Genomic DNA, 23,544 nt, shown 5'->3' on the forward strand with positions numbered 1-23,544 from the left:
CGGGCGCTTCACTCGTTGATCTGGTACATTCTTTCAAGCGTTCCAAAAACTCCCTAGATTCAACGCCCTTCATGCAATTACATACTTCGTGTTTCTCCGGAGGCGTTCAGTTCACCATTCTTCCCAGCTGAGCCAGATACAAATCTGAAAAAATAAACCATCTTCTATCAACTGACTTACAAATCGAATGTTTTTACTTTCAATTTTGTGATTTTTTTTTAAAAGTTAAACCGGTACGCAGAAATTTTCATATTTCGTAAAACTTGAATGAAGGATCATCATAAATTTCAACGCTGAGCCAGATACATAATGTGATTTTATTCAATTATTTGATATCAGAGACTACTCATTCGTCTTAATACATATACAATAACATGTAAATTCTGTTATACTTTTTCAGTACGTTGTCTGATTTCACACGCTTATAAGTAATGGCCACTAAAATGATGAAAAATAACAATTTCTAGCGTTAACAGTTGAGCAACAAATGAAAAACCTATAGGAAGTAGCCTTTTTAATGCTTTCAAATATGGTAACGAGTGTGGATTTCTTATATTTAAACTTGCGATGCAGATGACCGTTTCATATTCTACAAAATGTAATCATAAGGTATTACTAATATGAATTTATTTTTATTCGGAAATACGGACATAGAAAATATAATTTCTATAATGTAACTTAGGAGAATGCGATTAATTAAGAGAAAAATAATATATCATGGTTGTTTTTGAATTTAGAAATATACAATGCGAAATGATTAAGTTATCCGCATTATTTCAAATGTAAGGAAATATAGTGGGTGATATTCGTTGCGGGTTTCCAACCCCACTAGCACTCGCCGATACGTTCGCCCTTTGATGCGCGGTTCTATTACTGGCGGATGAATCCCGCGGCTGTCGTTGTGATATACGAGAATTACAGACACTGTTCTCTCATCGGCCATTCGCCTTCAACCGTGACTCTTACTGGACGCCTTCCATTTTGTGTGAAACGATTCTATATGCTCGAGGTTCACTCCTGCAAACAAAATATTATTCCAGTTTCAATAATAAGATAATATTGCTCGATTCAATTCGCTAAGTTCAGTGAATTTGATAATGTCCACCAATCACGAATCAGAAATTGAAATGCTTACCTGCACTTTTGGCAAGTCCAACTGGACTGAAATTTGCAGTTTTTTGTTCATCTGCGCTGCATCCAGTTAGTAACGTAACTACAGGGGCTTCTCCTTCACTCGTAAGACTAACTTTCGTCTGGTTTGTCAGGTAGTGACAGCATTCAATTATTTGAAAGTAAAGCCATGCCTCCTTATCCTTTGGTCTGGGCCCTTTGACTAGGGGAATTGGAAGTCGTTCGTGCGGTCTTTGAGCGCGTAAAAATCTCGAACCACGTCGCAATTGAGCTTCTAGCCACCTAGTTGCTTCCCTAGCTCTACTGCTCGTACGCTTGACCTCATCCAACGCAGAAACAACTGAAAATTAACAAACGAAAGTTTTGAATCTTCATGACAATTTTTAAGATATAGTTAAAGTAGCATTGTTGATATATCGTGGATTAGATAATTGTTTGTTATATTCTTACCCACGGAAGGTATGACCACAATGAATCGCTTTGCATAAACAAGACGCTTCAGAGCTGGCATGTGCTTCGAGAGAGCCTCATGGTCAGGCACAAGATATGGCGACATTAATCTGGACCGTAAACGGGTTTCCAATGCTCTAACTTCAGCTTTCAGCCACAGTCTCCCCATGTGCCGCATTAGTTTTCCCTGGGGATGATCTGCCTCAGATTCCTTCTTCTCTTTTCTGCTATCTATGTTCGATGCTGTGGAATTATCGACATGTGAGGTAACGAAGAGTCGTGTAGTTTCATCATATGATATGCCAGACTCCTCTATAGTAGATAGAAAATGACCAAATTTGATTAATTTCATTATTCTTAGTAGCGTTTCTTCTCTTTTGTTCATTCTAAATTTCTTTAGGGATTCCCAGTTAAGCGTCTTCTGCGTGTTATCAAAAACTTTAAGGCCTTTTAGCTCAATATCTTCGGGAAGCGGTACTACTTCAACAGATTTCTTCAAGTTTTGGCTATTGAGATTTTGGAATAATGTGATGTTCTCTGGATTTTTGAACAAAGCATCCGCATTTATGTTGATCAAATTCAATAACGTCGATATCCTTTTTAGTAGTGTACTTGAACTTTTGGCGCATGACTGCACGATGTCAGGGTTACCAATCAACCAGTCGAAGCAAATTTTGATTGATGTCAAAATCCCTTCGCCCATCAGAACATTCATTATTTCAGCAGTACCCAGACTCTGCTTCTTCAACTGAGCTACATAGGCAATGGTATTACTTGAGCCATTACTTTCATCATAAGCACTGTTTGAATCAACGTTCGTTATTACAGTTAATGCGCTTCCAGAATTTGTGGTGGAATCTCTGTCGTCTTTTAAAACTGTCTCGTTAACACTGTTCGATGATATGTTGGCGTTCAGAGTATTTATACTTTCTTTAATATCTGTCAAAGTCGGGTTTGTCTCACCTATAGCATTCGTTTTATCTTCAACAATAGAATCTTGTTCCTTGTTTGTTACTTGAGGAACTTCGGTGTCACTCAAATCTTCAGATACACCGTCATCTGACAAAATAATTTCCTCACTCAAAGCATCCTCCTCAGTTTCGGAAATATCAGAGTTCAATTCATCGCTGGAAGATCCGATCGTTGCACCATCGGCGTCACTCGCATCAGAGTCAGAACTATTTTTGCGCCTTCGCGGACGCCTAAGCTTGGTCAATAAACTCTTCGATTTGTCTTTCGACTTTTTGACCCCATTCAATAGATCATCAACATCGATAAAAGTCTCTTCGATATTGTCCAAGTGTTTGCGATTATCGTTAATATCGAGAAAGTTGTTATCACAGTTTAGTAAACTCTGCTTATTTTCAATATTAATTCCGTTTGTATCTTGAACATCATCAGTCTTCAATTCGTCATTTCCATTTTCTCTTACAAATTGGGGATTACTTGTCACATATTCTTCGCTGTTTAGCAGAGAGATGTTGATCACTGACTCTTGTAATCTCTCAATAGTAGTTTGTAGCAATTGGGATAAAATAGCCAAAGTGAATGCGATTACACCGCGAACTTCGGGCGAATCTTTACTCTGGAGTTTCATTATTGTCATAAAACAGATAACCATGATTTTGAACACCATTTCGTCAGTTAGATGGTAAGGTTCATCCTCGGCAAAACTTTGTAGGTACAATTGAATGCTACTTTCTTCTTCCTTCTTGCTGTCTGATTCAGTTGTTTCAAGTGTGAGACAATTTTCAAATTCGGCAAGTAATTCCTGCAAAGAATTGATATATTGCTTACGGAGTTTTAAACTGGCTGCATCCAGTATGCGCTCGGTGCAATTTTCCTAGGTTTTAAACAGTAGCAAAGGCATAATACTAGAAAAAATGCACTCTATGTGCACTCGGTGCAACAAGTTGAAAACGCTATTATATGGCGAATTCGACTTACAAAAACATGTCTGGTGACTGCATTTTTCCTAGTTTTATAGGATTTATAATGGTTGAAAACTAGGGATTCTGCACTTAGTGCATACATCTTCCAATAGTTTCGCTCTCACTAAGCAGTGCAAATTTATACAAATGATGTTACAAATTTCAGCCCCGCTGCTGGGCGTTTATACTGCAATACGTACTTGGCTAACTTGATTTATGCTGTCAGAGTTTGGAGAGATGGAATTCCAAAGTTGTAGCAACGACAGGAGTTGCGCAATACAGCGATGTAGTTGATCTTCTTCCTTGCCCGTGAAAGAATGGGTTGCAATCATTCTTTTCAGATTACCTTCTGCGCCCTCAAATGATTCCGAGCATAACATGCTGTGTGTAAGAAAACTTGATTAAATAAAGTAAGGTTTATGAATACTGCGAATTTCAAATCATGGCTTTTTCACCTCTGAACACAGGCTCATGAATTTTTATCGATGCAGACTTTTCGATGCGTAATTTGCTACAAATATGTATATCTCTATTCAATAACAACTTACCATCTCATATAATAATAAACAGCATCAAGTCCAAAATTTTTGTTTCCAGACATAGTTCCCAGTTGATTATGGGGCATCCCAATATTTGGATCTATCAGAATAGCCATCTTGTAATATCTAGTCGCAATTTTTGGGTCCCAACATGGATCTAGGTCTAGTTTATACCTTGATAGATCTCCCAAACATATTAAACTACGATGAATGAATCGTATGGCACACCGCCTTACTTCCTCTGTGTGCATTTTACTTTGCAATGACTTTTGTTTTCGCTGTAATGAGATAAATATTTTTACGGATATTAATCAGATGATTATATTTCAATTGATATAACTAATATCTCGTAACTTGGAAACTTACATTGGATAATGCTTCTTTGTTCTGAGGAGAAGCAAAGTCTATAACGCCCATCAAATCTAGATTGCATTCCAGCTGGAGCCTCAGGATCAAGTGATGGTAAAATCCCACGCCCACTGCTAGGTGAGTAAATATATATGCTTTTTCAGTCTCATTCCAAGAGTTAGCCTGAAAATGGTGAAAAAATTACAATTAAGAACAATCAGGTCTGTTTAGGGTGTGCAAATAATGAGCGTGCAGTACCTTTCGCAGTTTTTTAACAGCGACAACGACGTCGTAGAAGCCCCGTCGCCACAAGAGTTCCTCTATCTTGCGAGCATGGCCAATGGTGTCTTTGAATATCAATCTCTCGCAGTAATCTCTCAGTTTGGCTCTGAGGGTTTCTCCTGATGGTGTAAAGATATCAATGACTGACAAAGATCGGCTCCTCTGCTCGTCGAGCCTCTGGGCAATATCAGTTACCCCTCTGTTAATTATACAATCATATCACTTATGAAACGGGAGCCAAACTGGGGCATTCAAGTCATACGGGGATTCTTGGAAATCTCATGTTCGACAAATAATTAATTTTTTGTCTTTTTGAGGTTAGGTTGAGAACCACTCGACGACTTCAGCGCATCGATTCACATCAAGTTGCATTATCGGTGCTCGAGAGGTCAGCTCGTATTGTTATTATCATTATAGAGACGAAATACTTTTGCTTTCATAATCGGAGAGTATTAAGAGATTTTGTAAAAATATGTTACCTGTAAAGACGCCTCGTCTGATCGAGGCAGTCGTTTCTGGCATCCGCCACAGGGTTGAATGACTTCTTCATATTGCGTGTCAACTCATCTTTTCATGGATTTCAGCTGATCTATCATTTCTCAACAACAAACTTCGAACCGATTCTCGCGCGAGATCCCATTATATGAAAATACGACGACATTTGCCAGCCCTCTCTCTCCGCAGTCCGCAGCGCCAAGCAACGTGCAATTGCAAGATGGCCGAGTTACAGCGCAACTCCTGCTGCGCATCGTCGCTGCATTCGCGCTCGCGTCGCGCGCTCCGCGATTCTGGCCGCGCATTTCATACTTTTTCAATTTACTAAGAAATGTCTTTTACACTCACTTGAACGAAATTCGATTAAGTATCAAAATACTGGCCGTAAAATCATGGATTAATAACTTTACAATTTACAAAATTGAAGTCTGCAAGGAACCGTAACACGAAATGTAGAAAAAATAATGACAACGTGACGTTGACGGACAACAAACGAGACGCGTGCTGTACTCGGATAAATATCGTCATGTCCCTTTTCGGTAAATTCAAAAGCGGCAACTTCACTGCGCAGGATCTTGGTCTCATGAAATTCGAAGTCCGCGTTATTCACGACCCCGGTCAAATGGATTCTAACGACGCTGAAGGGCTGATGTTCGTGTTAACGAAAGCAGGATTGTGCGTCGTTGACGAAATGCTCGGATGGAGTAGCGTGGCCAAATTGTGCGCTTATACACCTGCTATACACTCAGCTGATATTCATAATTAACATGTATATATTTCATGTTGTTTCAGGCTAATGTACACTTGTATCAACGAGGTGACGCGAATGATCGTTAGCGAAGCAATGAAATTCTTTCAAAATAATTACATAGTGAGAAATTAATTTGTAAGTCACAAACAGGCTAAATGTGAAGGAAACATAAAATGTTCAATGCAAATGTTATGTTATATGTCTCTTTATTGACTGGCTTTCATCGCAATTCAAATTTTGGAATTACTTTTGAACAAAGTAGACGCAAAATTGATGCTCGCATATCTGAATGTTTCATGAAAACTGGAATTGGGATACATTGTGATATTTAAGGAAGCAATGAAATATAAATTTGCTTCCATTATTTTACTTATACCACTGTCTTGAAACTTTGCTGTAGAACTGAGACTGACAAAGACCTCCGGTAAAAAAAAATGCTGTAAATAAAATTCCACCAAGGTTATGATCATTATCACGTTATACAAACAGACTGTCAACAATTTTCAAAAAGTCAAGTATCAACATACAAACTGTGGACTACAAACTTTGCTAGACATTTTAAAACTATAGGTATAATTATGCAGCATGATAAGTATCTATGGAATGCATCTCGATATGGTCAAGTGTATTCACGGAGCATTGAAAATACTCTATTTTCGGCGCATACCGACAAATTTCCTAAAAACAAAAATAACGGTATCATATTGTAAATAACAGCTTTTATTTTAAATTTGAGTCGTAGTAAAATTTTAATACTTTTATTGCAGCTCGTGAATTTCTTGAGAGTTGAACTTATTTTGGGCATTACAAAATGTATTTGTGTAATTGTTTATTTTCAACGATCTCAATGTCTTTCATTTATTATAGAAGAACTATGAGTCGGCGCACAGTCGGTGAAAATCGAGTCTTGCGGTCAAAAATCTGTTAAACTTGAACCGAGAAATGAATTTTTGTGAAACTTGGTGTCCACAGGTTTTCGAGATCACTGGTTCCGAAAATCACGCATAGATTGTACAAAGCATATACCTATGTGAAGCGCCACATGAGACTCATCTCGAGTTTGTCGAGTCGGTCGATCAGTCGCCTCTGTAGTTAAAAAGTAGCTAATATCACGCAGTCGCAGAATTCGTGGCAGAAGCTCGCTCGTGGCCATTGACTGAAGTATATTCTCCAATCAACGCTTGGGGCGACGTCCCAATGTGAAGTAAAATGGTTTAACACGGACGAAGGATTTTCGGTTCCCAATTAAACGCCTGAATTCAGTAAACAATGTAAACAAGCATCTGAATTTCAAACAATTCTACTTAAAGAGTTATTTTTTGGCTTGATTGGATTTCTCTCCCTCTGTTTTCTCTGTTTATCTTTCTGCTCGTTGCAGAAGTCGGGTTACAATCAATTCGAACACAGCTATTTACAGTATAATCACGGACATTTCACACTCACGTGTCGCACACCCAAGTTGTGTCCAACGCCGATAGTAACCCGTCCCTGCGTAATCATCTCGGCATGGGCGTTATCGCTTTATATTCAAAAGTGTGTAATACAACGCATACACACATATACACGCATTGCTTGCACGCACGTAACTTACAGCCAAAATAAGATTTAACTCTCTAAAAAATATTCAAGCTGACATATAGGGTAAATAATAATCGATATTATACATCGCAGTTTGACACATTGTAGCTCTGCATGTCGTATCGCGTTGCAGTCATTCCATGACAATTTTTCTATCGCATAAGATTACAAACTACGAGGAAGACATATTTTTATAAATTTTCACATTCACGCAGGGCCGCACGAGACGACTGAGATAATCTAACCGGCCCAGTTTGGCCCGGAACGATAGCATACAACACCATGTATAAACGGGTAGTAGTGAGGTATAAACATCTTCTGCCTAACCAGAAGCGGCTCACTTGTCGGCCGGCGGTTGTGAGGCGAGTTTGCGAGGAAGAAGACGTTCGGTTCGATATAAAATTCCGCACTGCAACTAAATCATGCTTCGATTACTGAACCGAATCAAATCCGCTCGTGCCTTTTCATCATCGGCTATTCCGGCACCGGAAGTTAATCCCAGCATCTTGTACAGCGGGGTAAGTACCGACATGCACCTTGGATCATAGAACAATTCACGGGTTAAGATAGTCATTTGCCATTATCGAGCTGACATACCTACGTGGCTATATGTAATATTATATCAAATCGTGCATCAAAGACAATCAAAGACAACTTCAACGTGAGAAACACCGTGTGACTTCACCAACAACGCGTGACACACGTGACTCGTTCATGCGTACGTACATGTGTGACACATATGTGAGCACATGTCCTTGACGCAGTCTTTCGGGCGCCTCCAACCAATTTGATATTTTTAATCTTTGCCAATATGGTCAACTGTACATATTACACAATCCATAATGACCCGTTACATTGCATAACTTGATTAAAAAATGTCAAATAGTCAGAAATTTAATCGCTTAGGCCCGCTTTTATCAACTGATATCACAATAACCGGCGAATTGTGGCTGTAATACTCTCGTGAAACGCAGTATCGGGTCGAGATTAATTTATCTCTTACACCGGGTTATTGCGTCATTATGAATTATCAAAATTCTTGAGCCTAGATTGGATTAATTGATGCATGTTCGTACAAGAGAGATATTGGTGGAGTATAAATTGAGACTTCATTACACCACATGTTTACAGCTTAAAACACGAAACAATAATGAAGTCTCAATTTATTCTCCAGATCCGCTACAAATGTCGGACACAAGTCGGACACAAAATCCTGTCGGATTTTTTTTGTAGGGTGGCTCTCTATTAGGTTTTACAATACGTCTTCTCGATATTGAACTCAGTTTTCGAATGCATCGCTTACGTCTGATTAAAAGCTCTGTATGCACTCAAACAACATTTATAAACTCACACGTCTTAATATGCTCTGTTTTATTCGTGCGTCTTACATTCGCGTGTCATTTACAAAGCTTGTACCAGCGCTTTTTTTTCTCTGGTACTTATACTTCGCGAATTTTCTTATTCGTTGGTCTGCAAAAGGCTTAGAGCACATTAAAGATTGTATACACATACCCTTATTTACGTTATAAAGGTACAGGCATACTTTTAAAATTACGAAAAATTTATCATATGCTTCTTTCATTCTTGAGATATTCACTTACGGCAAAGATAATAGAAAAATTTTTAAATTGAGCGAATCATGACGAATCCAGTGGAAAAGGTCAGCACGCCTCGCGGCATGCGTTAACCTTCTCCGTATTTTACTGATGGGTACATTATAATAAATTTGGGTCCACTCAGGTAGGTAGTCGTAGTTTGCAGCTGTTCACCCCACTAAAGCAAAGCAGACTTTTCGTGTGAATGGCGCACGAAATCGATATAAGCATAACAAAAAGCGTCTTCCTCATGTTATAGTCGATGCTACTAAACCTATTCAGGGAAATCTATTCCAAGAATTAAGATAATGTATTATTGGAGGGCTTGCCATTAACATTTATTACACAAAGTATCAATGAAAGACTCAATTCGATCATTTCGAGCTTTGTTCCAACAAACAAACAATAACATATCGTTGTAATAAGTGAAATTGCAACACAGATTCAATGAAATTTTCAAAAGCGTCCTATTAAAGATGCATGTAATGGAACTGGCTATTGGACCGGATGAATAAAGTGCAAAGTGCCACCAAATCGATGCACAGATGCAGGTTGCGTGCAGGCAAAACCAAAACAGGTTCTAGAAGTTCGCTAAGCAGCCCTTAGTTTAAATCATAATCACCCCGCTGTTTAAGAATGTTTTGTTATCTCGAAAAAAAAAAAAACTGCAATCGATCACACTACCTGTGTACTAACCGTGTGTAAAAGTAATTTTGCCATCCTAATCACCATGTTCTAAACAGAACGAAAACAGACGTGTTTTTTGGGCATCAAAATTAGAAATACTCCTTAACACTCGTACTAAATATATCTTATATACTAATAATCGTATTTCCATAATCTTGAAAGTTTATAACTTCAAAGCAAATATTCTGGAATTTTATTTTTATCACCCAAATAAATACATCGTATTTATATCATTTATTTCTTATTATTTGTTTCTCTCAACTCTAATTGTAGATTTACCTTATACCTTACTCTTTACCACGCCGAAGGAAGCGATGCTAAAAAAAATTTAGTTAGAATTTTAGCTTCCACGAAAGCCTATAGATCTACGAATTCAGCCTAACAATTATTTCAATGATAAATTGAGGCTTTCATTTTTAATAATCGGATTAAAAAAGAACTGAAAAGAATCAGCTCATTTCAATCGATTCGAATCCAAAATATTTTGATCAGAAAGAACCGATTAGCTTTAACTTTATAAATTAAAAACCGTTTAAAACAACATATTTCTCATCCGTAGATTTTCATCAACAACGAATGGCACCGTTCCAAGTCAGGGAAAACTTTTCCGACAATAAACCCTGCGACGGGAGAAACTATCACGGAAATTCAGGAGGGTGATGCTGCGGACATTGACATTGCCGTTCAGGCAGCCAAAAAGGCTTTCAAAATTGGTTCGCCTTGGAGAACGATGGACGCGTCTCAACGGGGCGTTCTTCTTCACCGCTTAGCCGATCTTCTGGAACGGGATCGCAAATACCTCGCGGTAATCTGCAATATTAATCCGCCCTCCTTATTAGCCAATCATTTGTTGACTAGCAGGTACCAGTGTCCGACAAACACGCAGGAATATAATCGTAATGCACGTCTAATGACAATGATTACAGTCCTTGGAGACGCTGGATAACGGAAAACCATACACCGCTTCGTACACGATGGATCTTAAGGGCAGCATCGATGTTCTTCGTTATTACGCTGGCTGGGCTGACAAGAATCATGGAAAAGTTATTCCCTCGGATGGAAATTACTTCACTTACACGAGACACGAGCCAGTAGGTGTTTGCGGCCAAATTATTCCTTGGAACTTTCCTATCCTCATGATGGCCTGGAAGTTAGCACCGGCGCTGGCCACCGGTAATTCACGCATTTTCATCGTCTGTTTACTTGTTTTTTACTCCGATTACTTGGCGTAAAATGAAAAGTACGATTGTTTTTCGACGTTTTGTACGGCTAAAGTATAACATAATATTATTGTACATTTCAGGAAACGTAATCGTATTAAAGCCGGCGGAGCAAACATCTCTGACGGCTTTGTACATCGCCCAGCTTACAAAGGAAGCTGGTTTTCCTGAAGGTGTAATTAACGTCGTTCCCGGATACGGTAAAGCGGGAGCAGCTCTCGTCGCCAATAAGGATGTCGACAAAATTGCCTTCACCGGATCCACGGAAGTGGGGCGACTGATTCAGCAAGGATCCGGCGTGGGAAATCTGAAGAGGACCACCTTGGAATTGGGAGGAAAGTCCCCGAACATCATCTTCAAGGATGCAGACTTCGATCATGCCGTTGAATTGGGTCACTTTGGACTCTTTTTCAACGCGGTAGGAATGAAAATCGGGTTTCAGCAGAATGACGGTCCGAATTCGTGAGACAATCGTCCGAAAACACTTTCATCATTTGTTTTAGGGCCAGTGCTGCTGTGCCGGATCCAGAACTTACGTTGAGGATGCAATTTATGACGAATTTGTCGAAAAAAGTGCAGCCCGTGCCAAGAGGAGAACAATCGGAAACCCGTTCGATGCGAAAACCGAACAGGGCCCTCAGGTACCATAACGTTGAGCCACGATTATTCCGTTTTCTGATTTAAACCAACGTACAGCTAATCGTACCGCATTACACAGGTGGACGAAGAGCAAATGAACAAAATTATAGGTCTGATAGAATCCGGAAAGAAAGAAGGGGCGAAACTTGTTACTGGAGGAGAACGAGTTGGCGACAAAGGATGTTTCATTGCGCCAACTGTATTTGCGGACGTCAAAGACGACATGACCATCGCCAAGGAGGAAGTCAGTTTTTCAAATACTTGGTAACATGTACATCTGTGTTCGAGAAAATTATAGACATTAATACCAACACCATGACCATGCTTTCAGATCTTTGGACCAGTTCAGCAAATATTGAAGTTCAGTAGCTTGGATGATCTAATCGAACGTGCCAACAATTCGGATTATGGATTAGCAGCAGCAGTATTCACTAAGGACATTGACAAGGCCAACTACATGATCCAGGCACTTAAAGCTGGAACTGTTTGGTAATTTCATATTAATCATCTTTCAATCCTCAGAGTATTATTATTATTATGGAAGAAAATAAAATAAGGCTAAAACCGTAAACCGTTGGCGGGCTTCTCCTTGCTTGGTGAGACTCTACAGTCTCTTGATTGCGATGAACACGGCTACTTTTCAAGTTAAAAGTTTTACTTTTTTCCGTAACAGAATCACATTTTGCTAATATTTTGTCAAACAGGGTAAACACGTACAACGCATTAGTGACACAAACACCGTTTGGTGGTTTCAAAAATTCCGGACATGGACGAGAAATGGGAGAATACGGCCTGCAGGCTTACACAGAGGTCAAGAGCGTCATTGTTAAACTTAACCAGAAGAACAGTTAAATTGCTGGAACGTCAAGTTGTACCTACTACGTGTATATTAACCACCTTTTTGAAGATAGAGATGGTTTTTCTTTTCTTTTCCTACCAGACGTGTAATTCTTACTTTTAATATTTTTACGATTACTTTTATACTGTTAGATTTTACATAATTGAAATTACACAATTTCGAACACGATTGTAAACCAAAAGTTTTATACCAGACTCACAGTAAATAAAATAATCGAATGTATATACGTTGATGTTGTGAATTTTATTGAATTCTTTGGTATGCGCATTACGCACCTCTGAATCAGAGTCAAATTTAGGGTAACAGCCGTATTTAAACGACCTCACCCACTATAACAATATTGTACACACGTTAAATACGTTTTATGTTGTCTTCAGTGAGTTTGTGTGTCTATCTGTGTTAGTTTGTATACACTTTGAACGATATACTTTCTATTATCAAAAAAAAGTCCTAGTTTTAGAGAAACTTAATATCGTACATCTCGTTATATATATAATATACAATAACTAATAGTAAGCTCTTTGTATTATAAATAAAAAATAAATTAGAAATAATAATAAGATTTATCTTAACTTTGACATATGTATATGTATAATAGGTAAATAAGATTGAAAAAAGATGCTGCCTGTTACGCGACTAAATCGGGGCTTATGTTAAGTTTTGTTTATGGCGATGTTCCGTCTTTTAGCGAAAACTGAGTTACCGTGGCATTGGAAGAACTTCAAATTTTCACTGTGACTAATCGTAATCGTGGGAATTCGAGAATTGTTTGCGTTAGATGATACAAGATGTTGGATTTGAACGCATGAATACTTCAATCAATTTCACCGCTATCGAGAAAGTCAATCAATATACACAATTCAACCCTCCAAAAACCGGAAAGATTCATGGAAAAACAAGACATTACATGATATAAGTAGCGCGCGATGGTAAATATTGTAAGGATTAGACTAAATACAAAATCTAACAAAGAAATTTTTTATACAACATTAATCGGGCGCTGTCAACAAGGACTGTACATCCAGCAGGCTTTCGGTAGGTAGCGTTGAGTTGTTCATAATAGGCGTGCTGATAACATTGCCAGATTTCTTATTGGTAAATGGATAAAAGCTGTCTATGTTCATCTGTACCAAATACGTTGTGACTTTATCAACAGGAGAACTGCAACTACCGTTTGCGTTCACTTTCAAATGACTTATGTCATTTTGTATAAGACGCGAGTATAGTTCAATGTGATTTCTACCTCCGTTGCGTATCTCAAGCGGTGGTATCCACCTGAAGTAACATTGAGCCCAAAGTTCTAGGCAGGGAATATTGAACACAGGCTTTATGTACGTCTTTCCCGTTGAAGATAACGACATACTGTACAGAGGATTGTAGAATAGCAATATATCTGAATCGTTGAACTGCTCTCGCCAATCCCATACACTCCGTAGAATAAGAGGACTAGCAGGATCCTGTATGGTAAGAAGTTAGAAATTTATATCACTGAAGCTCTAGAAGAAGCTGTTTTATATTTAATAATCTCGACGAAAACTCACCATAGCCGCGTCGTATCGATCTTTTTCACAATTGAATATGAACGTGTCAAATATTGAGATGTGTGCTGAGTCCCATAGGGTTGTTAGATATGTTTCCGTGAATTCAAATTCAGCAGGGAATTGCCGGCAAAGTTGCCAAACACAGTCAAGATAGAGGAGAAGTAGCGGGGACTGTTGAAAATTGAAGAAATCTAAGAGTTATGAAGATGCTAGATTTGCAATTATTTCAAAATGACATTATACAAATGAAACATACCCTTTCTGAACTTGATTTCATAATGTGGCCGAGTCGATCACAAAACGGATGCCCAGCGGCGACCCATTCTTTTTGAAGAAGGGACTCAAATCCTGTTATGGTTCGATAATAGGGATCAAGTAATAATTGGATTAAACTCGATATAACGCAACACAGATCTCTGCTTTCCCCTTCTGAAAACAATCGACACCGTGCATTGAAAAAAATGTTAAATTTCGGTGCAAGTAAATTGTCTTGTACGGAAACTCGTACCTTGCAAAATTACTGAAGTACCCGCGTTCAAACAGTCACTGGCTTCAACGGATTTCTCAAGGCAGTACGAAACTGATCTTAGCCACTTGGTCCCTTCAAGTAACGAATAAAAATTATTATCCTGCATCCAGAATTGCCGAATGTTTTCTGTAACAAATGCAAAGGATTGTGAGGAATGGTACATAATAAGTTGAATTTTCATTCAACAGTATAGTGAAAATGTTACAGACTAGAGCGTGGAATACCTGGTGAACAGAGACTGATGAATTTCGCATATCCAGTAGCAAGGGATTTAACAGTTACATCTTTCTTCAATTCAATAACTATTGGTTCAAGCTTTTGAGGATGACTTTTACGAATATTTTCTAGCATAATATTTTCCTGTGTTCGCTCTGTAATGGTGGGCAACAGTTCAGACATTCTGACCAATGCAGCTCCACGTTCACTCGACCATGACCAAACGGGTGGCCGACTACCTTGAAAGTGTCCAGCTGCTCTGGTTAGCTGACTATCCGTGACAGATGCTGGTACTATAATATATTGCGATAAACTGTAAATAATAACGAGTTGATTATTTTTTGGGGTACATAAAGAACAGTGCATTAGGTATTGTTTCAGATATTCATTGGCTTTTTTTCAAAACTGTCGAGACTGACATTGGTAGGTTTTTGATTGAGGACATGGATACGCACCTAAGAGAAAATTCAAATTCTACGTTTGCCGTAGACACTCTCCATGCCTTGTTTGTATTTCCCCTGATTCGAGTAGTACGTTGGAGTTCGTTTTCCCAGTCAGCACGATCTCGAAATAGATGAACCCCTCTCTCCATGCTATTGTAGTAAGGCTCTCTGAAAGCGCAGAAATTTCAGCTTTATCGCAAATAATAGCTAATGCTATAGATAGAAAAATACACTGTCTTAATGACAACAATAGCAATATAATAAAGGGCATTTTACAACTATGTATTACATGTAATTGTAATAGTAATAGTAATAATAGGATGGGTCATTACTTATTATACTGACTTGTAATCATATGCAAACAGAAGTTGATGCCTACTAGGGAAAGCGTGATGCAGTAGAGTGGTCAGTAAATTTTTACCGCAACCGACTGGTGAAAACTTAAATGAAAATGACCACGTCCTCATATTCTGAAATCTCATATTAATTACTACATTTCATCACACAGCAAGAATACACGTGTATGCATAGTATATAACACACAAACACAGACAAAGTTAAGGACCAGAGATAAATCACCTTGCAGACGATGAAGATTCCTTCTACTTTGGAAGGTATCGTACTTCCTGTATAGAGTCGTCTTTTTTTGTCACCTATGATTATATAAATGTCGTGTATATTTGACAAACATGTGTCTGTATATCCGCACAGATTATTTTGCTGATAAGTTACATCCTGAAAAGAACATTATTGACACTATTAATAAAACTAACCTCAGAAGAAGAAGACTTGTCAGCTATCTGGTCAGTTGTTCAGATATTTAAACAGATGGCATATTATAAACCATCTGCTTTATGAAAACTACACTGAGAAGTACTTAATTAAAGATATTGGTTCAACTGTGCATGCAATTTACAATTAGTTACAGATTTTATACAGAATGTCTTTCCATGTCATCCTTGACCAAACTAGACATTATGACTGACTAACGAGAAAGCTGCTGATACGGAAATCTAAGGGACTAATTGATATAAAATGATCACAACTTGTAAGCTAATTATTTTATGTATTTGTTGATCATTCCTAACATTCAGGGGTTTTTTATCAAACATGAATCATGAAAAACATGAGTACACATTAAACTATTCTGACAATATCTTGTATTAATGCCCGCCTTTAAAATAACGCCATAAGAATCCACGTCTGTGCAACATCTGCAAATAATTTAGCAGATTTGAATGAAACAAATAAATTTGAATATTTTTACCTCGCTATTGGTATCGTCAGTGGTGACGAAACTGAGCTTGAAATTTGTTACTGACAATATTCCGGATATTCCTTGGGTCAGATCGCCAACAGGGGCAAACATCAATACATTTTGTGCCTTTGCGATGAGAAGTTCACCAGCGAGTAGCTTCATGCTATTTTCAGACAAAGAATCCCGATGGCTTGTACCGAGCAGCTGAAATCAACAGTGAAACGTGAAGGAGTTTAGGATGTTTACACAGTATTACTTGATCAAATTCCAGAGCAAAATATCACATCTAGTGGTACTTCTAGGTTAAGTTCAAGTATTTACATAGTCATTCTGCACCATCTAATTACCAATTGACATATGAAACGCGGTATTTATTTTCGGGGTAAACATGAAAATTATAGAGGCCTACCTGCATTTCGTGTTGTTCGAAACCGACATAGCTGATAAAGTTGTTGCCAGTTTTGTTCTCCATTGTAGCAAGCTGCTAGCCGCTATCAAAGGAGAAAAATATCCGCCTCAACGATGAAAATCTCCGGTCAATCAATTTGTCGGTGGTATTTTAAACGTCAAAGGAACTTTTGAGGCGGGGAAAACACGCTGTTTGACATATTTCAAGGGAATTGAGAATGGCAAGACAGCAACGATGCGAAAAGGGAATTTGAAAAAAAAAAAACCAAAAAAAAAATTTCACCGAGGTTCTGTGTTGATGATGAATTTCTGATAACGAAAACTCAAGATGTATAATGAAATGTATGTAATACTGTCTGCTCAATCGCTGCTGCCTTTAATCATCGTCACTGATAGATCTCTGCAGAGGGCAGCACTAACTGTAACAAGGCCGCGATTTTGGAACGACACGCTTGTCCCGGTTTCCTCGCTAACATTGTTTAGTACGCCGTGGTCCAAGAACGGTGTTGGTGTTGAGTGCCACTGCTAGTGCGACATGGCGACCGCAGCCAAAACGACCCCGCAAGATTTGCCGCCGAAGGGCGGATACGGTCCAATTGTGACCGAAAGGACTAAATTGCGGTCCATTTTCAGCGGTACAGTATCACTCGACTTGCATCAATTCAAGTCACGAGTCACAGTTTCTCAGCTGTTGCGATACTTGGTTATGTTATGTAACTGGAGGTTCGATTTAACCTGCAGATGATTAGTTGTTCTAATTTATGTCCTTAGGTCGGTCGATGATACTTGGATATTTCGCTGTCACGTCAGTCTCATTCTACATTTACTTTAAGGGCTATAAAGTCATAAAAAAACATGAAGTTGAAATGAGAAGCGCCAGAATGGTCATGTTCCCTCTACTGCTTGCTGAACGGGATCGAGAGTATGACAGTTTAATCGACTTGGTTTGAACAAGTTCTTATTTCAAAACTTTTATCTTGATTGCGGTGTTCCGACTTTCCAGATATTTGAAGCAGCTGAGACGGAATCGTGACTCTGAAACGGAACTTATGAAGAACGTTAAGAATTGGGAGACTGGAACGTACTATGGAGAGCCTATTTACAAGACGGCCAAGAGCAGTAAACTGATAGATCCTGACTGTCTTGAGTATTACGCTTTTGCTTCAGATAAAGATTATCAGGACCGTGCTGAAATCTCATTGTGGACTTAAGTTTAAAACCCAAAGTAGATTCCAGAGAGATTCACATAATGATATTTTAGTGCTGATTGTAATTCTTACATGTGTTAAATAAAATTGTGTATGATGGAAACAACGCAGAGTCTTACGAACATGTTTGATAACTATTGTTCATTTTTAAGATTTGGGAATATTTGTGTCGGCAATTAGACTTTTGTAGTTATATATTGTGAAATGACTTTTGCTAAACATTGACGTCAATTTGATTGAGAAATCCAAGAAGATTTTGTGGAAATTTGGCATAGACTAGAAAATTTGACGAAAATAAGCACATTGAATGTCATATCTGCTTAGTTCTAGATTCTTAGTTCGGCTATAACTAGTCTACAAGTGAAGGTGAATAACTCTGCTTTATAATTTATGTTATAAATATAAATATAATTTATAACACGACTAACATATTTAAAAAATAAAAAATTGGAATAGCATTTCTAGAATTATTTAAGATTGGATTAGAGCATTGAAGTACATATTTTGAATTGTGTAGCAGTGCCTAAACAGTGTTTATAATCCGAAAATCGTGAGAAATATAAGCCTATCATCAGCCAACTTTTGGAAACGAGGAAGCTGAAACGACATATTTGAGTGGTGTCCATTATGTCTTCCCGCAAGTTTCAAAAATAAATCATACATAAAAACGTTGAATTTGTCATTTTTTAAATGCTGCCCAATCGAATATGCTTCTTCCTACACTTCCAAATAAAAAGTCGCGTGGAATTGCGTCGAGCGTCGCTATGGAGACAATGCTTTGTTAGTCATGTTAGTGTTTCTTCGGTACGGATTCGCGGTGTTTTTCTCTCAAATTTATGCAGATCTCGTCGGACTTTGACGGCATGTGTGATGGAGGGATCGAGGACAATGGAAGAATGCGATGAAACTTGTTCCTCAAAGCAGGATGGCGTTGCTGAGATGCGACCGGAAAGTCGCTGCGAGGATCAGCACCGCTGGCAGACTGTGACGAATGATTCGTATCAGGCCCCGTTGCCCAACCTTTCGCGAACATTGGGTAACACTTCAAGTTGCTATTTTCCATTCGTAAGACAGTTCAAGACAGTTTAAGGTCGATTTCGACGTTGTCATATATATTTTCAAATATCGAAGTCCACGTATATCAAACGCGAAACGGGGCTTAACAGAACCATTCCATACACAATTTCAAACAAAAACACTTCGATGCATTTTCATCCGACGCAGAAATAAAGAAGTAGCATGGATTCTACGAAATCGTAATTGTAAATTCGTAGAATGCATGCTATTTCTTTATTTTTGCGCAAATGAAAATGTGTTGGAGTGTTTTTGTTGAGAATTGCATATAGAATGAGGCTATTAAGCTCTTTTTTTTAAATACGTGGACTTCGATACTGAGATATATATACGTCAACTTCGAGATCGACTAGGGCACCCCTTAAATAGAATTAGCAACGGAAAAGCGAACACGCATGTCATTTAAATTAACGTAAACTATTCGTATAACTAACATTGCTAAGGTAAAAATGATGCCAATTAGTTGAATAATTTGCGTTTCTCTTGATATTGTTTTGACTGCAATAATATTGTGCAAAAAGCATCAACAGAACACGTTGATTAAATTGAGGCATATTATCAACCTGTGGTATATTCATGTTCTCGTGACGTCATAAAGACGGCATGAATTTTCAAGTCAAATTCAGGACATTTTCGGTGAGTTACTCCGGAGAAAATTATTTAAGCAATAGATCTACGTTAATTTGACGTCGCATAATACAATTTTAGAATCGATATGTTTTCTGATTTTTTCATAATCTCACAAATCTGTATATAGGCCGAAGACGCGAACTGGTGAAAAATTTTATCAGTAATCGAGTTTTTGGAGAAGCGATCGATGCTATGATTGCCGAGCCGCCGCCTGAGCCTGTCAGTCCCTCTGAATACGTGGAGAGTTTCTGCGACTCAAAATTCACTCCCTTTATGGATAGAATCGAGTACGACAACAGGGTAGGTAATCGGGATTGCCAGAAAAATCCCAAGTATGAGATTGAAGTTGGTAAGGGTATTGTATAAAAATGCGTTTTTAAGAAAATTATAAAACTGTTATATCGCAAATTTCAATTTAGGATTATCTGAAATTCAGTAAACCGACACAATATCAAGAAATTCGGTATTTTGCAGGTGAACTGCATCGAAGTTATTTTGAAGCTGCAAAACAATTATATTTCGTTTAACTATTCCTTACCAGCTTCAATCTAATTCTTCTGGAGTTATACTTATTGCACACTGATCTACACATATGGGGCATTCCGTACCAAAACGATCAAGATTCTACGGCGAGGTCTCAGATTTTTTAAATAATTTTTTGTATGAAAGTACATGACAAAAAACTCATTCGGTAATTTTTTCAGAATTCTTCGACCCAGCGAATCTGAGTTATGATGTAAAATCTCGAAAAAAACCCCTTTTTCTGAAATCTGAAAAGATTCTGAAAAATCTTATAAAATATAACAAAATTTTTGGTGCTTATTAGAAGACGGAAATTTCACAAATTTAAAAGATAAATAATAAAACTGATTGAACGAACATATATTATTATAATTGGACTGCATTTTTGACCACAAAATAAACATAAAATCTCATTATAATATCTCTGAATAGAAATATTTCGGCCTGTATTATAATGAGGTTTTATGGTAAAAAATGCAATTCAATAATAATAATATATTTTTTTTCCAATTTATCGTTTGAAGTTATGAAAATTCCATCTTCTAATATGCGTCAAAAATTTTTTAATATTTTACAAGGTTTTTCAGAATTTTTTCAGGTTTTAGAAAGTGGGGCTTCTTTTCGAGTTTTTAAATCATAACTCAGATACGCTGGGTCGAAAAATTCTGAAAAAATTACCAAATGACTTTTTGTCATGTACTTTCATACAAAAAATTATTAAAAAAATCTGAGACCTCGCCGTAGAATCTTGATCGTTTTGGTATGGTATGCCCCATATACTATAGATCAGTACCTATACGTAATGCAGGTATATTGATAATGATTATAGTAAATATAATTTTTCATGCGATTTTCTTGGTTCAGAAACACACCAAGTATCCCCTCTACGGCGGTGCAACAGTCCAGTCCTATTACAAATCGCAACTTGATAACGGAACGCTTAAAGCTCGATCGGAAATTGCAAACCTCAACGAGCCTTTTCGAAGATCGTCCGCTTTCACGACACCTCCAGATTTGGCAATCAGAGAGCCGGTAGGAGGATTCTAGAAATCCATGTTAATCATTGGAACTGTTGGCTGGAGTGTATGCATCAAGGTTGAAAGTATTGAATTTAACTCTTGCAATTTTTCTTAACTCAGAAATTAGTTATAAATAAGCATATGCAATGTGGTTACGTACGTGATTACGATATCGTTCTATGCGGTGAAAGGACAAAACTGTTTATCTCTCGACATACCGCATGTACGTCGAATAAACCTTATCGAATTTCCTGTATATTTTAAAAGCAATTCATTGTTATAAATTTTACTTTATTGTTTCTACAGCGTTTCGGCTGTTTAGTAATTTGTTCATACGTTCATTCAAAATGTTTCGTACTTTAAACATATCAGCTTCGAAGCATAATCTGTGTTTTACAATGATGTTAATACCCTGCAATGACGTACGACTGCGTCAATACACCTGCGTCAATTCGCATTAATCTATTTCGAAGTTATTTCAGTATAAGTTCAACTTAGAATTTTCAAAATCCATGTTACAGCTGGATCTTTAGTCGTGTGTACTGGGCAGTGGTTTTAAAGTACCAGCCGATTAGTATGTTAAATTTGACCCTCTGCGATGTACTCCAAAGATATTAGATTTTCTCAACAAATCAGAAATTCAATTTAAAATATTGAAAGTTGAAGTAATTGCACGCGCTGATACGAGGTAAAACAAGTAGCGTTGATAGCCGTAAGATGAAAGATGAGCTCGTCCATATTTTCTTCAGTTAGGCCGTGTTCGTAAATTGACTCCCAGTACTGAAAATTCCCTAGGACAGAAACAGAGCTGTCCATGAACTCGGCAGCGCAAATGAGATAAAAGATTGCTGACGGTACTGTCAGTCAATTTTCTTCATTTACGATTATTACGTGATGCATTCTATAAATTTTATAATTTTCCCGGAGAAAAACAAGATTATCTACAATAATCGGCTGAAATATGAAAATAGGAGAATTTTCATTTTTAAATGGGATACTATTCAATACGCGCTCGATATATTCAGTAACATTATTATTCATAGTTATTCCCACAACTTTTCATTTGCTCTCTCGATCTTGAATTTTCGTCGGCATAGAATCGAAACGCTGTTTTAGCTAGTCGCCAGTGAAGTATCTACATTAGGTAAAGAATCAGAATTGTTTTTTGAAAAGTTTTCCAATGAAAGAGAATTCAGAGTAACTGTAATACATCACGGATGCGCTAATTTTGATCAAGATGAAATGGATGCTCCGTATATGAGACAGTATTTAACGCAGTGTGGTGGTTTGAAGACCTGAAGAGGTGATACAGAAAGAAGGAACGAAGCTTCTTAAACTTCTAGTACATTTTAACACACATTTGAGAAGTACTAGCAAAATTTTTCATCATCCAACTGTTGCAGAACGGCAGCCTTATCAGTTGACTCGTTAACTGAAGAATATATCTTTAGTCAACATCTGACTATCGAAGGGCTCGGCCGCTTGAGTCTGGAATCGACAGCAAAGATGAAGTTCGTATTTCTTGTATGTAATGTGAGATCTGCAATCATTATACATCATGTATCATCGTACATCATACATCATACATCATACATCATCATACACAGTATTAAAGGTCCAAACCAAAGTTTGGATGTCGGATGTTCAGAAAGTGACGTCACCAATTCAAAATCAGCTAGCCGAATTCCTCAGTCGGGAAACAACCGCGCAGTAGAGCGGACGGATGAGAGTCGCGCTCCGCAAATTTCGAGTACCGGGTTCTCAACCTCCCGGATCCCGCGCTTCGGGTCCGCTACGTATTTCGAGTACCGGGTTCTCAACCTCCCGGATCCCGCGTTTCGGGTCCGCTACGCGGTGAAACTCGACTTCCAGGATAAGCGCTCCGTGGTTCCTGGTTCATGTTTACAATAAATTATTTCGATTCGTTTTTCGCGCAAGCCGAAATTCAGTAGCTGTCAGTACGCTAATAAAATGTCTCGACTTCCAGGATAAGCGCTCCGTGGTTCCGGGTTCATGTTTACAATAAATTATTTCAATTCGTTTTTCGCGCAAGCCGAAATTCAGTAGCTGTCAGTCCGCTAATAAAATTTCTCGACTTCCAGGATAAGCGCTCCGTGGTTCCTGGTTCATGTTTACAATAAATTATTTCAATTCGTTTTTCGCGCAAGCCCATATTCAGTAGCTGTCAGTC

The 23,544-nt window shown here is 38.0% G+C and overlaps 5 protein-coding genes across 7 annotated transcripts; 3 read left to right on the forward strand and 2 right to left on the reverse strand.

The window, feature by feature from the left end:
• Positions 1-298: 298 nt before the first annotated feature.
• Positions 299-5,383, reverse strand: LOC107227578 (protein SMG5). The gene is made up of 8 exons (XM_015668773.2): positions 5,161-5,383; positions 4,658-4,880; positions 4,418-4,582; positions 4,061-4,329; positions 3,713-3,893; positions 1,582-3,352; positions 1,136-1,471; positions 299-1,017 (listed from the first exon to the last, which is right to left on the reverse strand). The coding sequence occupies exons 1-8, from the start codon at positions 5,229-5,231 to the stop codon at positions 950-952; spliced, it is 3,084 nt and encodes a 1,027-aa protein (XP_015524259.2). The 5' UTR covers positions 5,232-5,383; the 3' UTR covers positions 299-949.
• A 2,409-nt stretch (positions 5,384-7,792) lies between these two features.
• Positions 7,793-12,727, forward strand: LOC107227579 (aldehyde dehydrogenase, mitochondrial). The gene is made up of 8 exons (XM_015668774.2): positions 7,793-8,023; positions 10,347-10,592; positions 10,714-10,960; positions 11,091-11,425; positions 11,511-11,648; positions 11,726-11,890; positions 11,978-12,135; positions 12,351-12,727. Exons 1-8 carry the CDS (start codon positions 7,928-7,930, stop codon positions 12,496-12,498), a joined length of 1,533 nt encoding a protein of 510 aa, XP_015524260.2. The 5' UTR covers positions 7,793-7,927; the 3' UTR covers positions 12,499-12,727.
• A 2-nt stretch (positions 12,728-12,729) lies between these two features.
• On the reverse strand, positions 12,730-17,189 carry LOC107227586 (myotubularin-related protein 10-B). Of its 2 annotated transcripts, none has more exons than XM_046735382.1 (10): positions 16,906-17,189; positions 16,502-16,696; positions 15,814-15,969; positions 15,580-15,704; positions 15,247-15,402; positions 14,800-15,104; positions 14,555-14,701; positions 14,303-14,475; positions 14,047-14,217; positions 12,730-13,962 (listed from the first exon to the last, which is right to left on the reverse strand). In XM_046735382.1, exons 2-10 carry the CDS (start codon positions 16,652-16,654, stop codon positions 13,495-13,497), a joined length of 1,854 nt encoding a protein of 617 aa, XP_046591338.1. In that variant the 5' UTR covers positions 16,655-16,696; positions 16,906-17,189; the 3' UTR covers positions 12,730-13,494. The 2 variants fall into 2 exon arrangements, with proteins under 2 accessions (XP_046591338.1, XP_015524267.1); XM_015668781.2 differs by having other exon boundaries at positions 16,902-17,189.
• A 185-nt stretch (positions 17,190-17,374) lies between these two features.
• LOC107227571 (NADH dehydrogenase [ubiquinone] 1 alpha subcomplex subunit 13) lies at positions 17,375-18,783 on the forward strand. Its single transcript, XM_015668762.2, has 3 exons — positions 17,375-17,535; positions 17,672-17,822; positions 17,904-18,783. Exons 1-3 carry the CDS (start codon positions 17,436-17,438, stop codon positions 18,109-18,111), a joined length of 459 nt encoding a protein of 152 aa, XP_015524248.1. The 5' UTR covers positions 17,375-17,435; the 3' UTR covers positions 18,112-18,783.
• Positions 18,784-18,798: 15 nt separating this feature from the next.
• On the forward strand, positions 18,799-22,833 carry LOC107227562. Of its 2 annotated transcripts, XM_046734399.1 has the most exons (4): positions 18,799-19,144; positions 19,940-20,112; positions 21,199-21,429; positions 22,757-22,833. In XM_046734399.1, exons 1-3 carry the CDS (start codon positions 18,799-18,801, stop codon positions 21,379-21,381), a joined length of 702 nt encoding a protein of 233 aa, XP_046590355.1. In that variant the 3' UTR covers positions 21,382-21,429; positions 22,757-22,833. The 2 variants fall into 2 exon arrangements, with proteins under 2 accessions (XP_046590355.1, XP_015524240.2); XM_015668754.2 differs by lacking the exon at positions 22,757-22,833 and having other exon boundaries at positions 21,199-21,866.
• Positions 22,834-23,544: the final 711 nt, after the last annotated feature.

Source organism: Neodiprion lecontei, chromosome 3 (assembly GCF_021901455.1).
Source record: "Neodiprion lecontei isolate iyNeoLeco1 chromosome 3, iyNeoLeco1.1, whole genome shotgun sequence".
NCBI classification, from domain to species: Eukaryota; Metazoa; Arthropoda; class Insecta; order Hymenoptera; family Diprionidae; genus Neodiprion; species Neodiprion lecontei.